The 15,749-nt window shown below is 46.4% G+C and overlaps 1 protein-coding gene across 2 annotated transcripts in view; it reads left to right on the top strand.

Moving 5' to 3' along the window:
* The window catches only part of CC2D2A (coiled-coil and C2 domain containing 2A), a 143,414-nt gene that overhangs the window by 57,189 nt on the left and 70,476 nt on the right, over positions 1–15,749 (top strand). For both annotated transcript variants that reach the window (XM_075066578.1, XM_032773944.2), the window contains exons 13-14: positions 12,976–13,132; positions 14,400–14,547. In XM_075066578.1, the coding sequence (XP_074922679.1) occupies positions 12,976–13,132; positions 14,400–14,547 (305 nt within the window). The remainder of the gene's footprint in view (positions 1–12,975; positions 13,133–14,399; positions 14,548–15,749) is intronic.

The raw sequence follows: 15,749 nt of genomic DNA, 5'->3' as shown, positions 1-15,749 counted from the left end.
CAGGACTAATGGCAGGAGCACGCGTGGTGCCTGTACCTAGCGACCGGCAGTCACGGGAGGGATTGGACACACTCTCGCGAGGCATGGGCAACCACCTGGCGCGGGGCAGCTGATTTATAGCCTTGTCGCACTCAGGCCGACTCTTGAGAGCCTCCTCCACCCAGCTGGTGGCGCGCGAGGGAGAAAAGAGCATATACTTGGTGAGGTGGGGAACAGATCCCACCAGCCACTTCCTCGCGCGCGTCGCGCCTGGGCGGGAGGGGAAGAACCCTATACCAGAAAGCATTGGCATTTGTGCTTCTGCGTGCCAATAGGTGCACACATCGAGGCAGGCAACTGGAGAAACCCGAGCCGTTCGCCCAACGGCAACCAGAGAGCCGCTTTGGTCGCAGCGTGCCCACATGGCACCACTCTATGCAGGAAGGGCCTTGGGGCTGAAAGCCACAGGCACCAGGTTTAGCGCGGTAACCCTTCCTCATTTGCGGGAAACTCCAGGGAGCACAGGCCCTGGTCCTGGCAATGCTTTTAAGGCGGGAGGAGCCCCGCTCCCTATTCAATACACTCGTGGGGATATTTAAAAGGCGACTTGATGAGTCCCTTACAATGCGCTAAAGGAAACATCGACGAGCTGACCGAAGAGGGCTTTACCTCGCGAAGCTCCTGTTGCTTGTAAGCTTCCTTTGGCTGATTTCCTTTACGTTTTTTTTTTTTTTTTTTTTGGGAAGGGTTAGAGCTGGGTCTGGAGGCAGAGTCCGAGCAGGGTCTGAAGTAGATAGCCAGGGAATTTTTGAAGTAAATGAATGTTTTAAAAAACTCCCTGTTCCTTCCTAGCTCTCAGAGCTTAACTTGGTGCAGTGAAGGGCATTTTGAGGAATATGGGTCTCCCCCATAGCATTTTATACACCTTGAAGTGCCCACCGAAAGAGGGAGAGCGTCCTTAACAAAAAGGCAGCGTTCTTAAAGCCTGTGGAGCCAGGCATATTTGAAGCGCTGACACGAAGAGAGAATAATTTTTTTTTTTTTTTTTAAACTAGTAGGAAAAGGTAGGTGGAACACTAAAACTAAGGTAAGTACAGAGAAAACTAAGCTAACTACATGAATTTTAAGATAAAGAAAGAAAATACTAAGGAGTCTGCTGGCTCTCTCAAGCCCGGGGCGGTTAGAGAAGGAATTGGGTAGGGTACTGGTCGCGCATCGCTCTCTAGTAACACACTCAGAACTGAGCCGATCGGGCGTTCTAAGGGCATGTGCGTTGCCGTGTAGGAGTAGCTGCTGTCAAAAATCTCCATCAAAAGGCGCAGAGAAGGCGCACCGACACCTAAAGTAGGAGCACCCACACAGGGACAAAACTCTCGAAGAAGAACCACAGCTTCTCTAAAACGTTAAAAAGTTGCTTCACTTCCACCCTACTGAACCATAAATAATTTGATCGTTATTAATATTCCTTTTGAGAAACTGAATCTAGCCAGAAACCGTATTAGATTTAAATGTAATTTTTTAAAAGATGTTTTAAAGACCTGTGCTCTGAGCCTTAGTCCAGCACTGGTCCAGACCAAGAGTTATTTCAAAGCCCGCAATCTTCCGTGCCTCTCTTCCTCCCCTCCCAATTACATCGCCCCAGCCGGCTAAAACATGAAATGCTCACGCTTAGATTCTTTTGTTCACCCCTTAATTAGCTGAGGAACAATTCAAGGTCCTGGAGGACCTATCCTGCTTGGTACAATCTTATAGTCTGAATTAACAAAAATATATGCGTAAAAGTCGTAAAACTATTAAAATTGCGTCTTTTTTACCACTATTTGGTTAGCATCACATGGAGTCTCTTGCCACCAAAGAAAATTATGACCTAAGTTTCAAACTCTCTGGCCAAATTGAAGTAATTTTCAAATTTGAAACATATATGTCCACAAGATCGAACATCTGAAAGTCTGAGCTTATTTGCGGGATAGATGGTCCTCAAGACACTTCTTTAGAATGTTAGACCAAAGGGAGAATTGATTTAGAAAAAACTAGGAACGTTTCTAATGTACATCTATTCGGTAATGGTTCTCGTCTTAAAACTTCTGCCCTGTGACAGCAGTTAACATAAGAAAGGTTGTAGCAAAGAAAGATTTATATGTTGGAAAATATCTTACTCTTTTGGGGTATTAATTATAAAGGAGATCTGATTACTAGAAAGAGAAGCAAAGAGATAAAACCAAAAAATAGGCCAGTTAATTACGCTATACGACATCACTACACAAAAGAACTGACTTCGGAATTCACTGCAGTTACTTGGATTCTTTCTCATAACAATGCTAAAAACATTTTATAATAAAACTTTTTCTCTTCACTGTTAATAACAGGAGATTGAAAGAAGCCTCAGGAGTGAGATAAAATGCTCGCACCTCGTTTCATACTAAGTGAAAATTCTTTCCACTGCTCAACAAATTTAATACAAAACATTAATTCAAAAGCCCAGTTAGGATCTAAAATATCCTGCGGCAGTCGTGAAAGATGAAACAACAACAGGCCAATGGTTTATGCTAAGCTATTTTCTCGCGCATCACACCTTTGATAATGGAACAGTTTTTAAGACATTGAAACCCAAATTAAATAATCTGTGTTAAATGAATGAAACACATCACCACTGACACTGTGTAATTTCTGTCTCTAGCTTACTGCTCTTGTTACATGGTGTCTGAGCACCTTCCACCATAACATTGATAGTGCAGTGATCGTTTCATAAGTGGACTTTCTGGAGTTCCTGTTGAACATTTCTCCCGCATTTTTCAACCGTGTTAAAAAGTCTCTTGGGTTTTTTACTTTTTTTCTCTCAAAAGATCTTAAATAAATTTTTAAAGGTTGTTTCCTTCAATGGGCCATTAATTTTGTTTTATTTGTTGACTTTTAGTAGAATTTTGGTCAGAAGGGAGTGTCAATGTTTGCGCGCGTCATTCTTATGATGGAAAGGAGCCCTTTCACAAAGCTACCTGGGAACTTATGGAGGGACTTGGGCTCAGGTTGCGTGTGCTTCCATGGGCTTATCAGCGAAGGCAAGCCAGCTTAGTTTAGGGACGTCTTCGCAGCTACATAAAAGAGGAACCAGTCCTACTCACCTTGCAGTAACTGCCACCAGTGTCATTTGGAGATGTGTGTCCCTGTGGGCTGTCCGTACTCTAGGTAGACTCTGCGTGCCTGGCGCCGATTCGGGATCCCGTTTTCAGAATTTTTCGGTAAGCAAGGTGTCCTGGGTCGGCGATGCCACATGCTGAGTGGTGGTATTCCCATCCACCGTTGGCACCTTTCTTGAGCACGTCAGTGTCCAGCACACCGCTCCTTCAGGGTTCCTTCTCTACTGTGGAGAGAATCATACACTAGTACTACCAGAAGTAGACGGGGACGCGAGGGCCCAGGCCCGCAGTGGCCGAAGCCACAGGACACACATGCTCGAAGACACTTCAGTTACTGCTTTTATTGATGGTTGAGTAACTTCTCTTCTTCTTCCGGAAGGTTTGGGCCCCTTGGTTTCCCTGCGGTGCTCCCATTCTACTGGGTATGAACCTTGAGTGAAGCAGTACCAATACGGTTGGTGGGATTTCTGGGAGTTGTGTGAGGGACACAACGGTAGAGGGCAGTACCATATGGCTGAGCTACGGTGTCCGCCCCATGGTATCTGCCGTGTGACAGCATAATGTTTGGCAAATGCTGTGGTCAGAATGTCCACATGGCTGCCTTGCATAATGTCTGTAACGTGCGTTGTGGAGAAAGGCAAATGGAGTGTTGACATCCTGACTCTCAGTAAAATGAGTTCCACACCCTTTGGTGGTTGAAACATTACTGGGTCTCAATAAGCAGGATCGATGCAGGTGGGAGATCCCACTTGGAGAGTCCATTTGCTTAGAGATAGCGATAACCCATTGATCTATGGTAGGAAAAAGAAAACAAAAGCCTAGGGGATTCACATGAAATGGTTTTAGTTCTGTCAAACAAAGAATGCAAAGAGCCCGTACAGAATATGTCGAGAGCAAATAAGTGATACAGCTCCGTTGGAGTCAATGTGAGAACTTGGGAATGGAATAACAGGTAAGTGTATTGACTGGTTATAACGGCATGGAAGGTAGACGCTAACCTAATTGGGAGGAAATTTTGGGGCCGAGGTTGTATGAAATAAGCTTGTGTTAGAGAAAATGGTGATAAGGGATGGAGTAAGGACCATCAGGGCGCATTATTTCACAAAACAACCCTATCTTGTTGACGTTATGGCAAACCAAGAAAAACCACTTTCATGGAACATGTTGGAAGCCGGGAATGAGAGTGGCCCAGGGGCGTCGAAAGGGGGTTTCATAAGAGTGCAGGACATATGTTAGACTCCAGGAAGGCTCCTGGTGAATGAAATCCAAGGTAAGAAAGATTTTGCAGACCACCGGAGGAAAGTGTCTATTTCATGGTGGGGTATGCAGAAAGTGAATTAAATAGTCGGCCAGAGTGTCATGAATAGGTGGTAAGGGCTGCGAGGTGTACTCATGATAAAACTGAGTGAACCCATCCTGGTTTTAGTTCATAAAAGATGAAGTCTAAGATGGTCAGGGAGGTTGCAAGTCTGGGTATTAGGCATGCTCTGGAAAGCACCAAAGATGGAGAAGCATTTTCCCAACTTTTGCAGGCAAGATTTTAAGGATTGGAGATCCCTTCTGACTGGACTGTGCAGGAAGACATGCTGGACCTGTTCTCAGCAGCTAATTTGCGGGTGGGAATTGAAACATGAAGGAACAGCCAAGCCAGGCTAGATGGGTTTCCAGAGCTGCAGATGAAGAAGCCGGACCGACAGTTCTTGATAGAAGAGTGTTGTCTTCGGGGATGAGTACGTGGAGGACGGATGGACATGCTATAGCAGTAAGGATGACATCTGCTGCTTGGGCTCACTCTAGGGAATATAAGTGGTGAGTGACTGGGCCCTTGTCGCGTCTGTGAATGTTTGCGTAGAACCCTGTGTCTGAGTAGAAATTCGGTGGAAAAGCGTACATATGGGAGTTTGTTCAAGAATGAGGGGCGTGCGTTTCCAAGTCCCCACGGTTATTGGACAAATGATGGCATTTTGCAGTTTTGAGGTAGGGGCAAACAGGGTACTATCGAGAAAGTGTTCTCAGTGGGAAGGAGAAGCTGTGGTGGTATCGGTGGGATGTAATATCTCATTCGTGTTTTCCCTTGGAGGAAGTGTCTGATCTCGAGTTGTGGTCAGCGGTAGCGGCTGTGACATGCAGGGCAGGTTAGGAAGCAGTGACTTTTATGTGGATGTGTATGCACCAAATGTCCAGTAGTTTAACCTGTGCATAGGGAGTGAGATTGTGCTTCTCCCGTGCCCTGACAGCTCTGAGTTCTAGGGATTGAGTGCGAGACACAATCTCTGATAAGGACCAACGGCCCATGCCTTGGTGATTGGACCCTTAAGTGCGGCTCTGTGATATAGCTGGGAAGCGACCGTTGGTCAGCAGGTGAGTACTTGGGAGTGTGGATGGAAGGGATCGTCGTGCATAGGGTTCTCTGGTTTTGTCCATCAATGTAGCGAGCGCGGAATACCGGTGGTGCGGGGGAGGTCAGATCTTTATGCGAAACAATGTTTGCTGGGTTGGATGAATGGCGTAGTATGGGGGACAGGCATCTTGGTAGGGTGAGGGTTGTGAACCAGTCACACTTGTTTCCAGGTGCGGGGTATTTGACTCTCGTGGCCCAATGTGACATCTTGAATTTTTGTACACGTACAAACTTATTCAGTTGTGTAGGTCCCAATATAGGTCTCCACCAACTTGGCGACCCACTTTCTTTTGGGAGTAGTAATTCGCTTTTTTCCCGATGTTGCATCAGCACACGTTCAAGCTGCACCTAGGTGGAGAAGAATGAGCCACCTGCAACGCAGAGACGGTGCTCATAGAGAGGGGCTCTAAGAGAGAGGACGGGGAAGGGAAAGGTGGGGGCGGGAGGATAGGAAGAGGGAGGGTAAGCCTGACTGAGCTATTTCCCAGAGACTCAGTGGTACCTGCGTGATTCTGTTCCAACATGGTGGGAAACATTGCCTGGAGGTGGGTAGCCACAATGGGCAAATAGGCAGCTGAGTCAAGGGTGGTTGCGTAGACCCCCAACCAGCGACTTCAAAATTGTTTGTTACCCAATGGTGGGAAGGGGTAGTTGGTTGCGCCTGGTTTTGGCCTGCATCTAGGAAGGTCTGTGGGGGTTGTGGTGTTTGTTTCCCAGTGGTCATAACGGGGTGGACTGAAAGGTTCAGTGAGGGGATTGTTGTGGGGCGCTGGGAGCCGTCTGATAAGGTTGTATTAGGCCATGGTGTCTTGCTGGAGAGGGACGGGTATAGCCCAAGGGTTGTGTGCAAAGTATGGCTCTAGAGGATTTTCATAGTGTGAAAGACTTATTTTTTGTTTATTTTAATTTTTTGTTTTGAAAAGAGGTTAGCTTGGTCAAAGGGGAGAGTCTCCGACTTGGTGTGGACTGCAAATCTTTAGAGATACCTGGGGGATTGTTGAAAGCCAGAAAGTATAGGGAGTGGGACCAGCAATATCAACTCACTGCAGTGGTGCTGGGCGATGGCGTGGATTCAGCCATTCCTTGGGACGCTTGTAACGTGCCGCCTAGACACCATGATCCTTGACGGAGGACTAACTTGAAGTTCACTCTGCTGTCCCTCTGGTATAAGTGGGAGGCAATCAAGAGCTTGTTATAGTTTGTCATGGGCAGGAGGCTTGTGCGGAAGGAGGTGGAATAATTTGGCAATTCTAAATGGTGCAGAGGTAGAAGAGTAAAACCTTGCAGTCCAAGAGGTCAAAGATGGTTGAGATCCTTATCCTGCAGAGTGCGGCTAGTAGTGTGCCTGCTTTGTTCTGTGGGGTCACTGCATCCACCGCAAGAGAATTGGGTTAGGGGTGGGAAAAATAAGAAGGTTTACTTCCCCGCAGCGGGCACTGAGTATATTTATGTTGAGGTGGTTCTGCCAATGTTGGTGGAATGGAAGCGGAGTTGCCTGCCTCGATTGTGCCACCTATCAGGCACCGCAATGAATGTTGGCACCGACAACTCAGGCACCGACGGAAGGCACCGCAGCCTGCTATTAATGCATGGGCACCACCTTGTGGCACCGGCATCACGACCGCTACTTGGCACGGCGCGGCCAAAGTTACAAACTCGGGTTCTGCCAGCCCGGTTTTCTTCATGTGATCTGCATCTGCCTTCGCCTGCACGACTTGCCCATCCGTACAAATTACTCACTCAAGTTGACCTCCTAGTGTCACCTACACTCGATCGTCCTTTGTCTGGGGAGCCTCCTCTATACAAAAATGACTCGGTCGGCAGCTCTTCCTCCAGTGAGCAGGCTCTGAACTACAGGCTTCCTGCCAGTCGATCTGACTTCTACCCTCACAGTCCTGTCCCTCCCACGAACACAGGAAATCTTGCCCCACCATCCAATCTCTCACGATCCACCTCCTGGGTGTTAGACCCGGGATGACCGACTATGCTTTCCACCCAATGGCAAGTATTGGCTCCTGTGCCATTCCTCCCGTGCCAGCACGTCCGCTCTCTACTCACACAGATGCGAACGTCAAAATCCTTATGACGCCTGGCGGCACCCTCCACCCGCCAGATCAATCGAACTCCACTCCTGACCCTAGTATTACCTCACGTTACCAAAACTTGGACCAATACCTGAGGAGGCTTACTTCCTTCCCCTCCACTGCCATCAGATGATTTTTCAAACTCCAAGATCGTCTTCAAAAGGGTGCCAATAGCTTGAGCAATCAATTTGAAGGAGCCCGGACCATATAACTCAGCCCTTCTGCGGACCTGACTAATCTCATCTGGCAGACTTCATCCACAAGCCAGTCCTACTGCCAAACATAGGCGGCACTGGAAATATCTTCATCCCTTCGACACTCTGCAAATTCCTTTTCTCAGCATTCCTGAGCCAAGCTCTTTGGTAGTGACGCAAGCCACATCAGTGAAACACACACTATTTCCACCATATCGCGCAACCAGACCAAAGGATTGGGCAAACGCTTAGACCTGCTTGTGTGTCCGAATTGGTATATTGCCTCTTCAATGCTGCAATTTTGATGCTAATTGTCCACAATTCTAGCAAAGTACGACCATAAAAACTATAATAATTCATGCACTTTATGTAACGACACCAGACAACAAGAACAACAGTTTACAGCTTTAGTTTCGATGGGGGCCACTCATATCTGCACGGCTCTTCAAGCAGCTCTGCGAATCTCACCAATACTGCAGCAAGATCCACCGCTTACACGGCCGTCATGCACGAGGTTCCTGCTTTCCTCTCTCTTTCTTCCCTCGCGCAAGTTCAGAGCACCATAGGGATCTGCCCTTTGGGATGCGGTTATAAACTCCTTGCTTCCACCACTGATGAGGTGCTGCACTCAATGAAGGACTCAAGGGCAACTTGCGCGTCCTTAGTATCCAGACCCCTACCAAACAGAAGGCGACAGTACAGAATATCACCCTTTACCACTGTCCGCACAGCACCCCTCATATACTCAGCATTTCCTGGCGAGCTCAGGATAACAACTTGTGCCAACGCAACGCCAGAGGGGCCAAGATACAGTTGCGTCGCCACCCCAATTTTCCAGGATACCCCAACGTCCTCAAAATAATAACAAATTTGAACCTGGGGGATCTGAGGGTCTCGAAAACGTCCCCCTAGTCCGGCGCATTACTGCTCACAACTGCTTTGGACATCGTCTACAGCCATTTTACAACCAATGGGCAGGAAATATTACCACCGACAAGTGTTCTAGAGGTCATTAACACCAGGGTATTCGCCCCTTCCTCTCCTATCTCCCACCCACCACCCTCCCCTTCCCTCTTCAAGTACACCTTTCACGAGCCACAACCTCCAGCAAGAAGTACAACATCTTCTTTCACCTGGGTGCTATCGACTCGTGCCCAAATGCCACAAGGGAAAGATTTCTTTACCCCTTATTTCCTACACACGAAGAAAACTGGAGGATGGCGACCGATCACTCGACCTCAGCAGACTCAACAATTTCGTCAGAAACAAAAGTTCAAAATTGGTAACTCTCACCACCATAATTCTCAGCCCTGCAGGCAGGGCGATTTGGTTCATGCCCTCGACCTACAAGGACGCCTATTTGCACCGTCACTATCCACCGTCTTTCTCAGCTTTGCCTTGGCTCGACACGATTACCAATACGGAGTTCAGCATTTTGCCTTTCCCACTGCCCCTCGAGTTTTTCCAAACTTCTACCGGTAGTCACGGCCCTACGGGCCGGAAACAAGGGTTATAAGATTTCCTCCCTACCTGGACGTATGCCTTCTCAAGGCCTCCACACATGCCGGGCTCCCCTCCGCTTTCATAAAAATCACCATCGAGTTGCTTTTCATCCCTGGCCTGCCAAAATAAATTGCGAACAAATCACATTAAGTCCTACCCAACGCACCTGACTTTATAGAAGCAAGCCTGACTCCAGAACTGATGGGCATCCCTTCCACCCGGACCATGTCAATACTATACAACTGCTGGCCTGCAAGGCTTTCACGGCATCCACTCGGGTCGCCGCCCGAGGACTGCCTCCAACGCTGGAGCACATGGCCTCGTGCACTTTCGTGTTTCCAGAATTGCATGTCTCCACATAGGTGCTTCCAGCCTTGGCTGGCCCACACAGTTTTTACACACCAAACGTGCCACTCAATAAACAAATCATTGACCATACCTTTATGGGGTCAATGACTCTGTCATACGCGTGGACAGTCCCGGGACAAACCTCTGTTCTGGAGTCTCCTTCCTCCAGACTCCACCAACTGTGATGATGACAACCGACGCATTGCCCTTCACTGCTGGGCGGCCTAGCTTCTCACCACAACAGTACAGCGGCTATGTCTCAAGCCGAGACTTCCTACACTAAACGTTCTAGAACTTCGCGCTATTCAGAATGCTTCCCGTTGCTTCCTCCCCACTAATGTCAAGAATCAGCATGTACGCATATAAAGACAACATTGCCTGCTGTTCTACATTCAACAGGACAAGGAGGGGCTCGCTCCCACTCTCTTTGTTCACGAGACCATGCGAACTCTGGAATTGCGTGCCTTGCAAGACCACATCCAAGATATCAGCTGTTTACATCCCAGGCGTGATGAACACCACTTGCGATGAAGCGGAAGCAGATGCTGTTTGGAATGGGAAAGGTTTCAAACCCACTCCTACACGCGCCCCAGCCAGATCAGACTGGTGGGCAGCGTTGCTTACCCTCCCTGGAGCGGAGGCAAGAAGCCAGAACAGTCTCACAGGAGAGACTTTAAACAAGGGCAAGGGAGTCTCCTGCAAGATCCCTACCCTCTGTGCTGACAAACACAAAGGGCAGGTGCCTCAGCTTTTTCTGATGCCTCAGCCACAGCTCCACAGAGCACTGAGGCAGGACCCGACCTCACCATGTCAGGAAGGTCCTTGTCGCGCCGTTCCCGTTGGCACGAAGCAAATGGGGTCGCAGTGCCATCAGTGCCTCCCCCTGGCACTGCAAATGGCCATGGTGCCAGCAGCGTTGCTCCTCCTCAGCACGTCGCAAACGGCCCGCAGTGCCGGTAGCGCACTCCTCCTGGCACCAAACCGGCCGCGGTGCCTGCAGCGTGCCTCTCCCTGCACCGCAAACGGCCGCGGGTGCCGGCAGCGCGCTCTCCTCAATCCTCATTACCCACAGACATTGAGCCACCGCTCATTGCTGTCACCAAAGGTTCCTGACAGGGGCACCAAATCCTATATCCAATTGTTAAGCACCTACCCACCTCCCAGGATTTCTTACCTATATGTCCTGTTTAACTCACCGACCCTTTGAGCTCTTAGCCACCTGCCTCCTTTGCACCTCTCAGGTTGAAAAACAGCCCTTTTGGTGGCCTTACCTCCGCCAGACGGCAGGCCGAGAGCCAGCTGCTTGTGGCGCGATCCACCCATGCTGCCTCTTCTTCAAGGACAAGTTGTTCCTGGCGTTTTTAACGTCCCACACAATTTCTTCCGCAAGTTCATCGGAGCTCCTTGTCACCTCAGATGAACCAGATACGAGTTACTACCTAGTTTACTGATGCCGCGAACCGACAATGCAAGACATCCTTGAGGCCATGATGCACACACCTGATGTGCGTAGGGCCTTGTCCGTTTATCTGGACGAACCACCCTTCGAACGGCTCGCTGGACTCTTTGTCTCTATGCGGACGTTTTCCAAGGGCATGACTATCTCTGCTCAAGAGGCCTTTCGAGATGCACTCTCTGAGATGCACCCGTCTCTTTTCAGGATGGGGACGTACACCTCCGGCATTGATCAGGCCACATCTCCACTGGTCCGGATCTTACCTCTGTAGCCTTCCTCGAGAGTACCCTTGTTCAGACATACTGGTAGGGCGGCCACTGGTCCTCCCATCATACATTCATACTACTCATTCTATGCCTTGACTCATAGGCCCCCCGTCTCTTGACACTCGATTAGGCATGTGTATGTTGCTTACGGCATTCCTGCGAGCATCGGAAGTCCCTCCTCCTGAGATACACTGCTTTGAGAGTACCTAAAGTGGACACCCCGGGGACATCTCTCGGAAGAAGAAGAGGAGTTACTCACCTTGTGCTGGAGTAACGACGTTCTTCGTAGATGAGTGTCCGGCTGTGGTGCTCCATTACCACCCTCTCCCCCTCTACTTCGAGTTGGGTAGCCTCGTTGTAGAGAAGAACCTGAGGATACTGGCCGCGCATGCTCTGCTAGATACAACACACTCAGAATGAGTGGACAGGTTTCTAAGCATGCGTGGCCGGTAGGAGTACTGCTGCAAAAAATCTCCGATCAAAGGCGCAGGGGCACACCGACACCTAAAGTGGAGCACCCACAGGGACACTCATCTCGAAGAACGTCAGTTACTGCACAAGGTGAGTAACATCCTCTTTACATCACAGATAAAACAAATATTATGGTCTGTTCTACTCAGGAAACTCTTGTCCATAGAATTAAACTACTGGACAATTTGAAAAAATGTAGTACTCTTGATCAAGTTTTTAAGTTGAGTTATAGAGAAGGATGCACTCTCTGAATTCTGAGAACTGCCTCATTCACTTGGAAAAGGGTAATTCAATAATGTAATGAAGCAGACAATAGCACACTTTAAAATAACCCATTGTTAAAATGTTATGTCTAAGGGGTGCCTAATGCAACATTTATCATCCAGGCTGTCTTTCCATGGGACAGTTAAAGGTATACACTAGCCTCCTTTCTTCCATGCCCACTTGTGCCACCCATCCTCTTGCACAGGGACAAGGTACAGCTGCAATCCCTTCTCTCAGTGTAGTGCTGAAACTGACCCTCCTAGTACTTCTTTTGCTGCAAACCACCCCAAAGGGGACCAGGAGGGAAGACAGGGTCATGGCACATGGTCCTGTGGAGATGGCCAGGCACATTGAGGGAAATAGGCTACATTGTCCTAAGGGCTGATATAGCGTACATGCTCTCATTTGATAGTAGCTCAATAAAGGATTGCATCTTATGAGATGTGATCCCTCCACTAGCTTCCCTGGTGTGGGGTGTCTCTGCCACCACCAAGTTGGTCAGTAGTTGCATATTGTGTAGGAAAGTAGTAAGGATTTTCATTAAAGTCTAGATGTTGCCCTAAATGCCATCAGGCACGTGAGATGTGGAGGGGACACTCAGCAGCCAAAGTTGACAAAAGGGATTTTTATGAGTCAGCAAGGATTCCTCCTGGGTATTCCCTTAGAAAATTATCTTGTCCACTACTTAGTTATTGCTTTAAACACTGTACATGTGTAAATATTTAAATTGTTACTTATCAAACTAATATTCCTCCACCTCTTAATCATGTTAACTGCTTTTTTTCTGAAAACCCTCCAACTTACTTATATCTTGTAGTAATGAGGCACCCAGAATTGAATGTAGCATTTCACTACTTATGTCTTGCTTATTTCAGATATATGAAACAGTGGGATTCAGCAGCACTAACTTGTTAGCAGAAATGTTTATACCTGTCCCTGAGACTACAGTTCTCACTGGTAGAGCTCGTACAGAAGAAATAGAGTTTAGCAGCAACCAGCGTGTGATGTTGGACCATGAAGGAGTTGGGAGTGGTATGGTTTCTTGCTTACTCTCAGTGGTGCTTGGATTAGAATGTTTTATGCTTAGATTGAGCCCAACATATTACTTTTACGTAGTTTTAGCCAAGTAAATAAAATATATTTCTGTATGTTAATGTTCCGCTAGTCTCAGGCATAAAGCGTAATTTAGAATCGCTGAGACTGAGTTATATAAAATTGTCCCAGTTCACATTATTAGCTAAATTTGTGCTGGGATTATTTTTGTCCTACTTTGTGAAATACTTTTAGTTTTTATGTAATAAAAAATTATACGATTTTAAAAGGAGTTCTGTTTGTTCACTGTGTAAAAATAGAATCCTCTCTAAAGTTTTGACTATAAGAAATATACGTAGTGAGGCAGTATGAGCTAGTATAAAATCAGCATGGCTCCACTGACATCATTGATTTACAGCAGCTGAGAACCTGGCCCTGTAAAATATATTCTTGTGTACTAGTTTGTACTCTTCCTAACAGGTTTGCTTACACACTGTAAAAATGCTTTATCACTTTTCTTGACTTCCAACAACATGAGATCCCAATAACTTCTTTCTCTGTTAGTTCTCAAAGTCCCTGCACTCCAGACTCGCCACCATTTTATTGTTTTTTTATTTTAGTAATAAACATTTATATAGTACTATAACATTGCATGGTGTTTTACAGATTCTTTAGAGATTAACAGATTACTTTAACCGTGTCCCAAGGAGTTTCCAATCTTAAATTAGACATGACGATAAACTAAAGAGAGGAGTAGAAAAATGGAGAATTAAGGTAAAAATAAAAATAATAATGAGAGTCTTATTATGAAGTGAGTGACTCATACATGTCAGTATTTGCAATAGAGACTAGGGTAGGGCAAGAGAGCAGGAGCAGCCTGCACCGGAGTGAAATCAGTGGTGGAAGGCCAGGTGAAAGAAGTGGATGCTGAGCAGAAGAGAGTGAGTGGGTTAAAGGCCACTGAGCATACTGGATATACATAAGGCTGTACATCATGGTTCCCTGGGGGCTGACTTTTCAACCATATATCTTTTGATTTCCATTCAGGCGTGAAACCTTTTGAAAAAGTGAGATTCTTCTAGTAGTGGTTCAATGTGCAGTTTGGAAAACAAATTCTTCCAAGAGTAGGTGTTGGTGCTAGTTGGTGTTAATAAGCAAATTCTTTTCACAGATACTGAATTAGTGTTTCATAAATCACAATAGGATACTGCAATTTTGAAAATTCCAGGAAAGATCATTGTATATGTTGTTTTTCTCCTGGTTGTAGGCGTGCCATTTTCATTTGAAGCTGATGGTAGTAATAAGATTACTTTAATGACCTCTGGCAAAGTGTCCAATAGTGTTTCCTGGGCAATTGGAGAAAATGGAGTACCCTTAATTCCTCTAGTATCACAGCAGAAAACAGGGATTCCAAGGTAATATGCTGCAGCGACGTGTTGAAAAATTTAATATAGTATGGTATTTAAAAGTATTTGGAAAATAGGTGATTTTTAATAATCAAGCAATGACTGTCATATGGCTTTTTAAAATACAGAAACTTTTTTCTCTTATGCACTTTATCCCAATGCAAAGGATAGAGAGATAATATTTTAGGTAAATATTTTAATTAACATTTTAATCTTTTAATATTTGGTTGCTAGACCTCATAAAATGCTGAAAGAAGTGGCAGCTGATGCCTTAATTATTATAATGCCCAGATAGCAAACTAGGGTCAGTGTAGTTTTTTCTTCTTGTTTCTTGTGTTAGACTGTGAAGAGAACATTATTGGTAATCATCACCAAGAAATACAACCCTTATACAAAATATATTATGCATACAGTCTGTCTACTTTAAATGGCATTCTTATCATGAGTTGAGAGAAACTAAACCACAGGAGTGTTAAAGAGGGTAGCACCGGAGTATTGTCACTGTTGCTCTTTATTAATTGAATTGGTTAAAAATAAACCTGGCCTCAATCTATACTAAATTTACTTCCCAGCCACTGGTCCATGTGATCCCTGGAAGCCTGGTAAGCTACAGAAACTAATCCCTGGTCTGTATAAGAAAATGTCCCCTATCGTGAGGCCGCAAACTAGGCATTGTGGATTGCCCCTTCCCAGTGGTGGTAACGTTGATCACTTCTGTGTAATTCCAATGAACTGAATGGAGTTACACTGTGGATAAATATGGCCCTCTGACTCTGCCATCAGCTCTTGGAAGTTGTATTAGGTGACTTAACTGAGCGTGCTCAGAGTTTTCCCTGTCTTCTTAATGTGAGAAACAGTTCTTCCCAATGGTAATTCATCCAGTACTCTCTTTGACCCAAACTGCAGCCAAGAAAGAAAGTTATTCTAGATTGATTAGCTTGTACTTACTGTATGGTGGGAGTTTGAAAGATCATTAGTAGCATGAGGCAGTGGCTTATTCATATGTTCTCTGTTACTTCTGTACAATTCTGCAGCAGAGTTTTTTAAAATATGAATGAATGCGATGCTCATGAACAGTGCTGCATTGGCTGAAGTCTGTTGTTTGCCCATAGAACAGGTAAGGTCCATGCCTACCAGTGCCATGGAACTAGGAGTGCAGGCTGCCTCCTCCTATGTGCTTCACACCTGATCTTGAAAGATCACCTCTAGGA

This window comes from Chelonoidis abingdonii, chromosome 5, assembly GCF_003597395.2.
Source record: "Chelonoidis abingdonii isolate Lonesome George chromosome 5, CheloAbing_2.0, whole genome shotgun sequence".
NCBI lineage: Eukaryota > Metazoa > Chordata > Testudines > Testudinidae > Chelonoidis > Chelonoidis abingdonii.
Note: the sequence above shows the minus strand (reverse complement) of the source record. Positions and strands in the feature narration are given on the sequence as shown.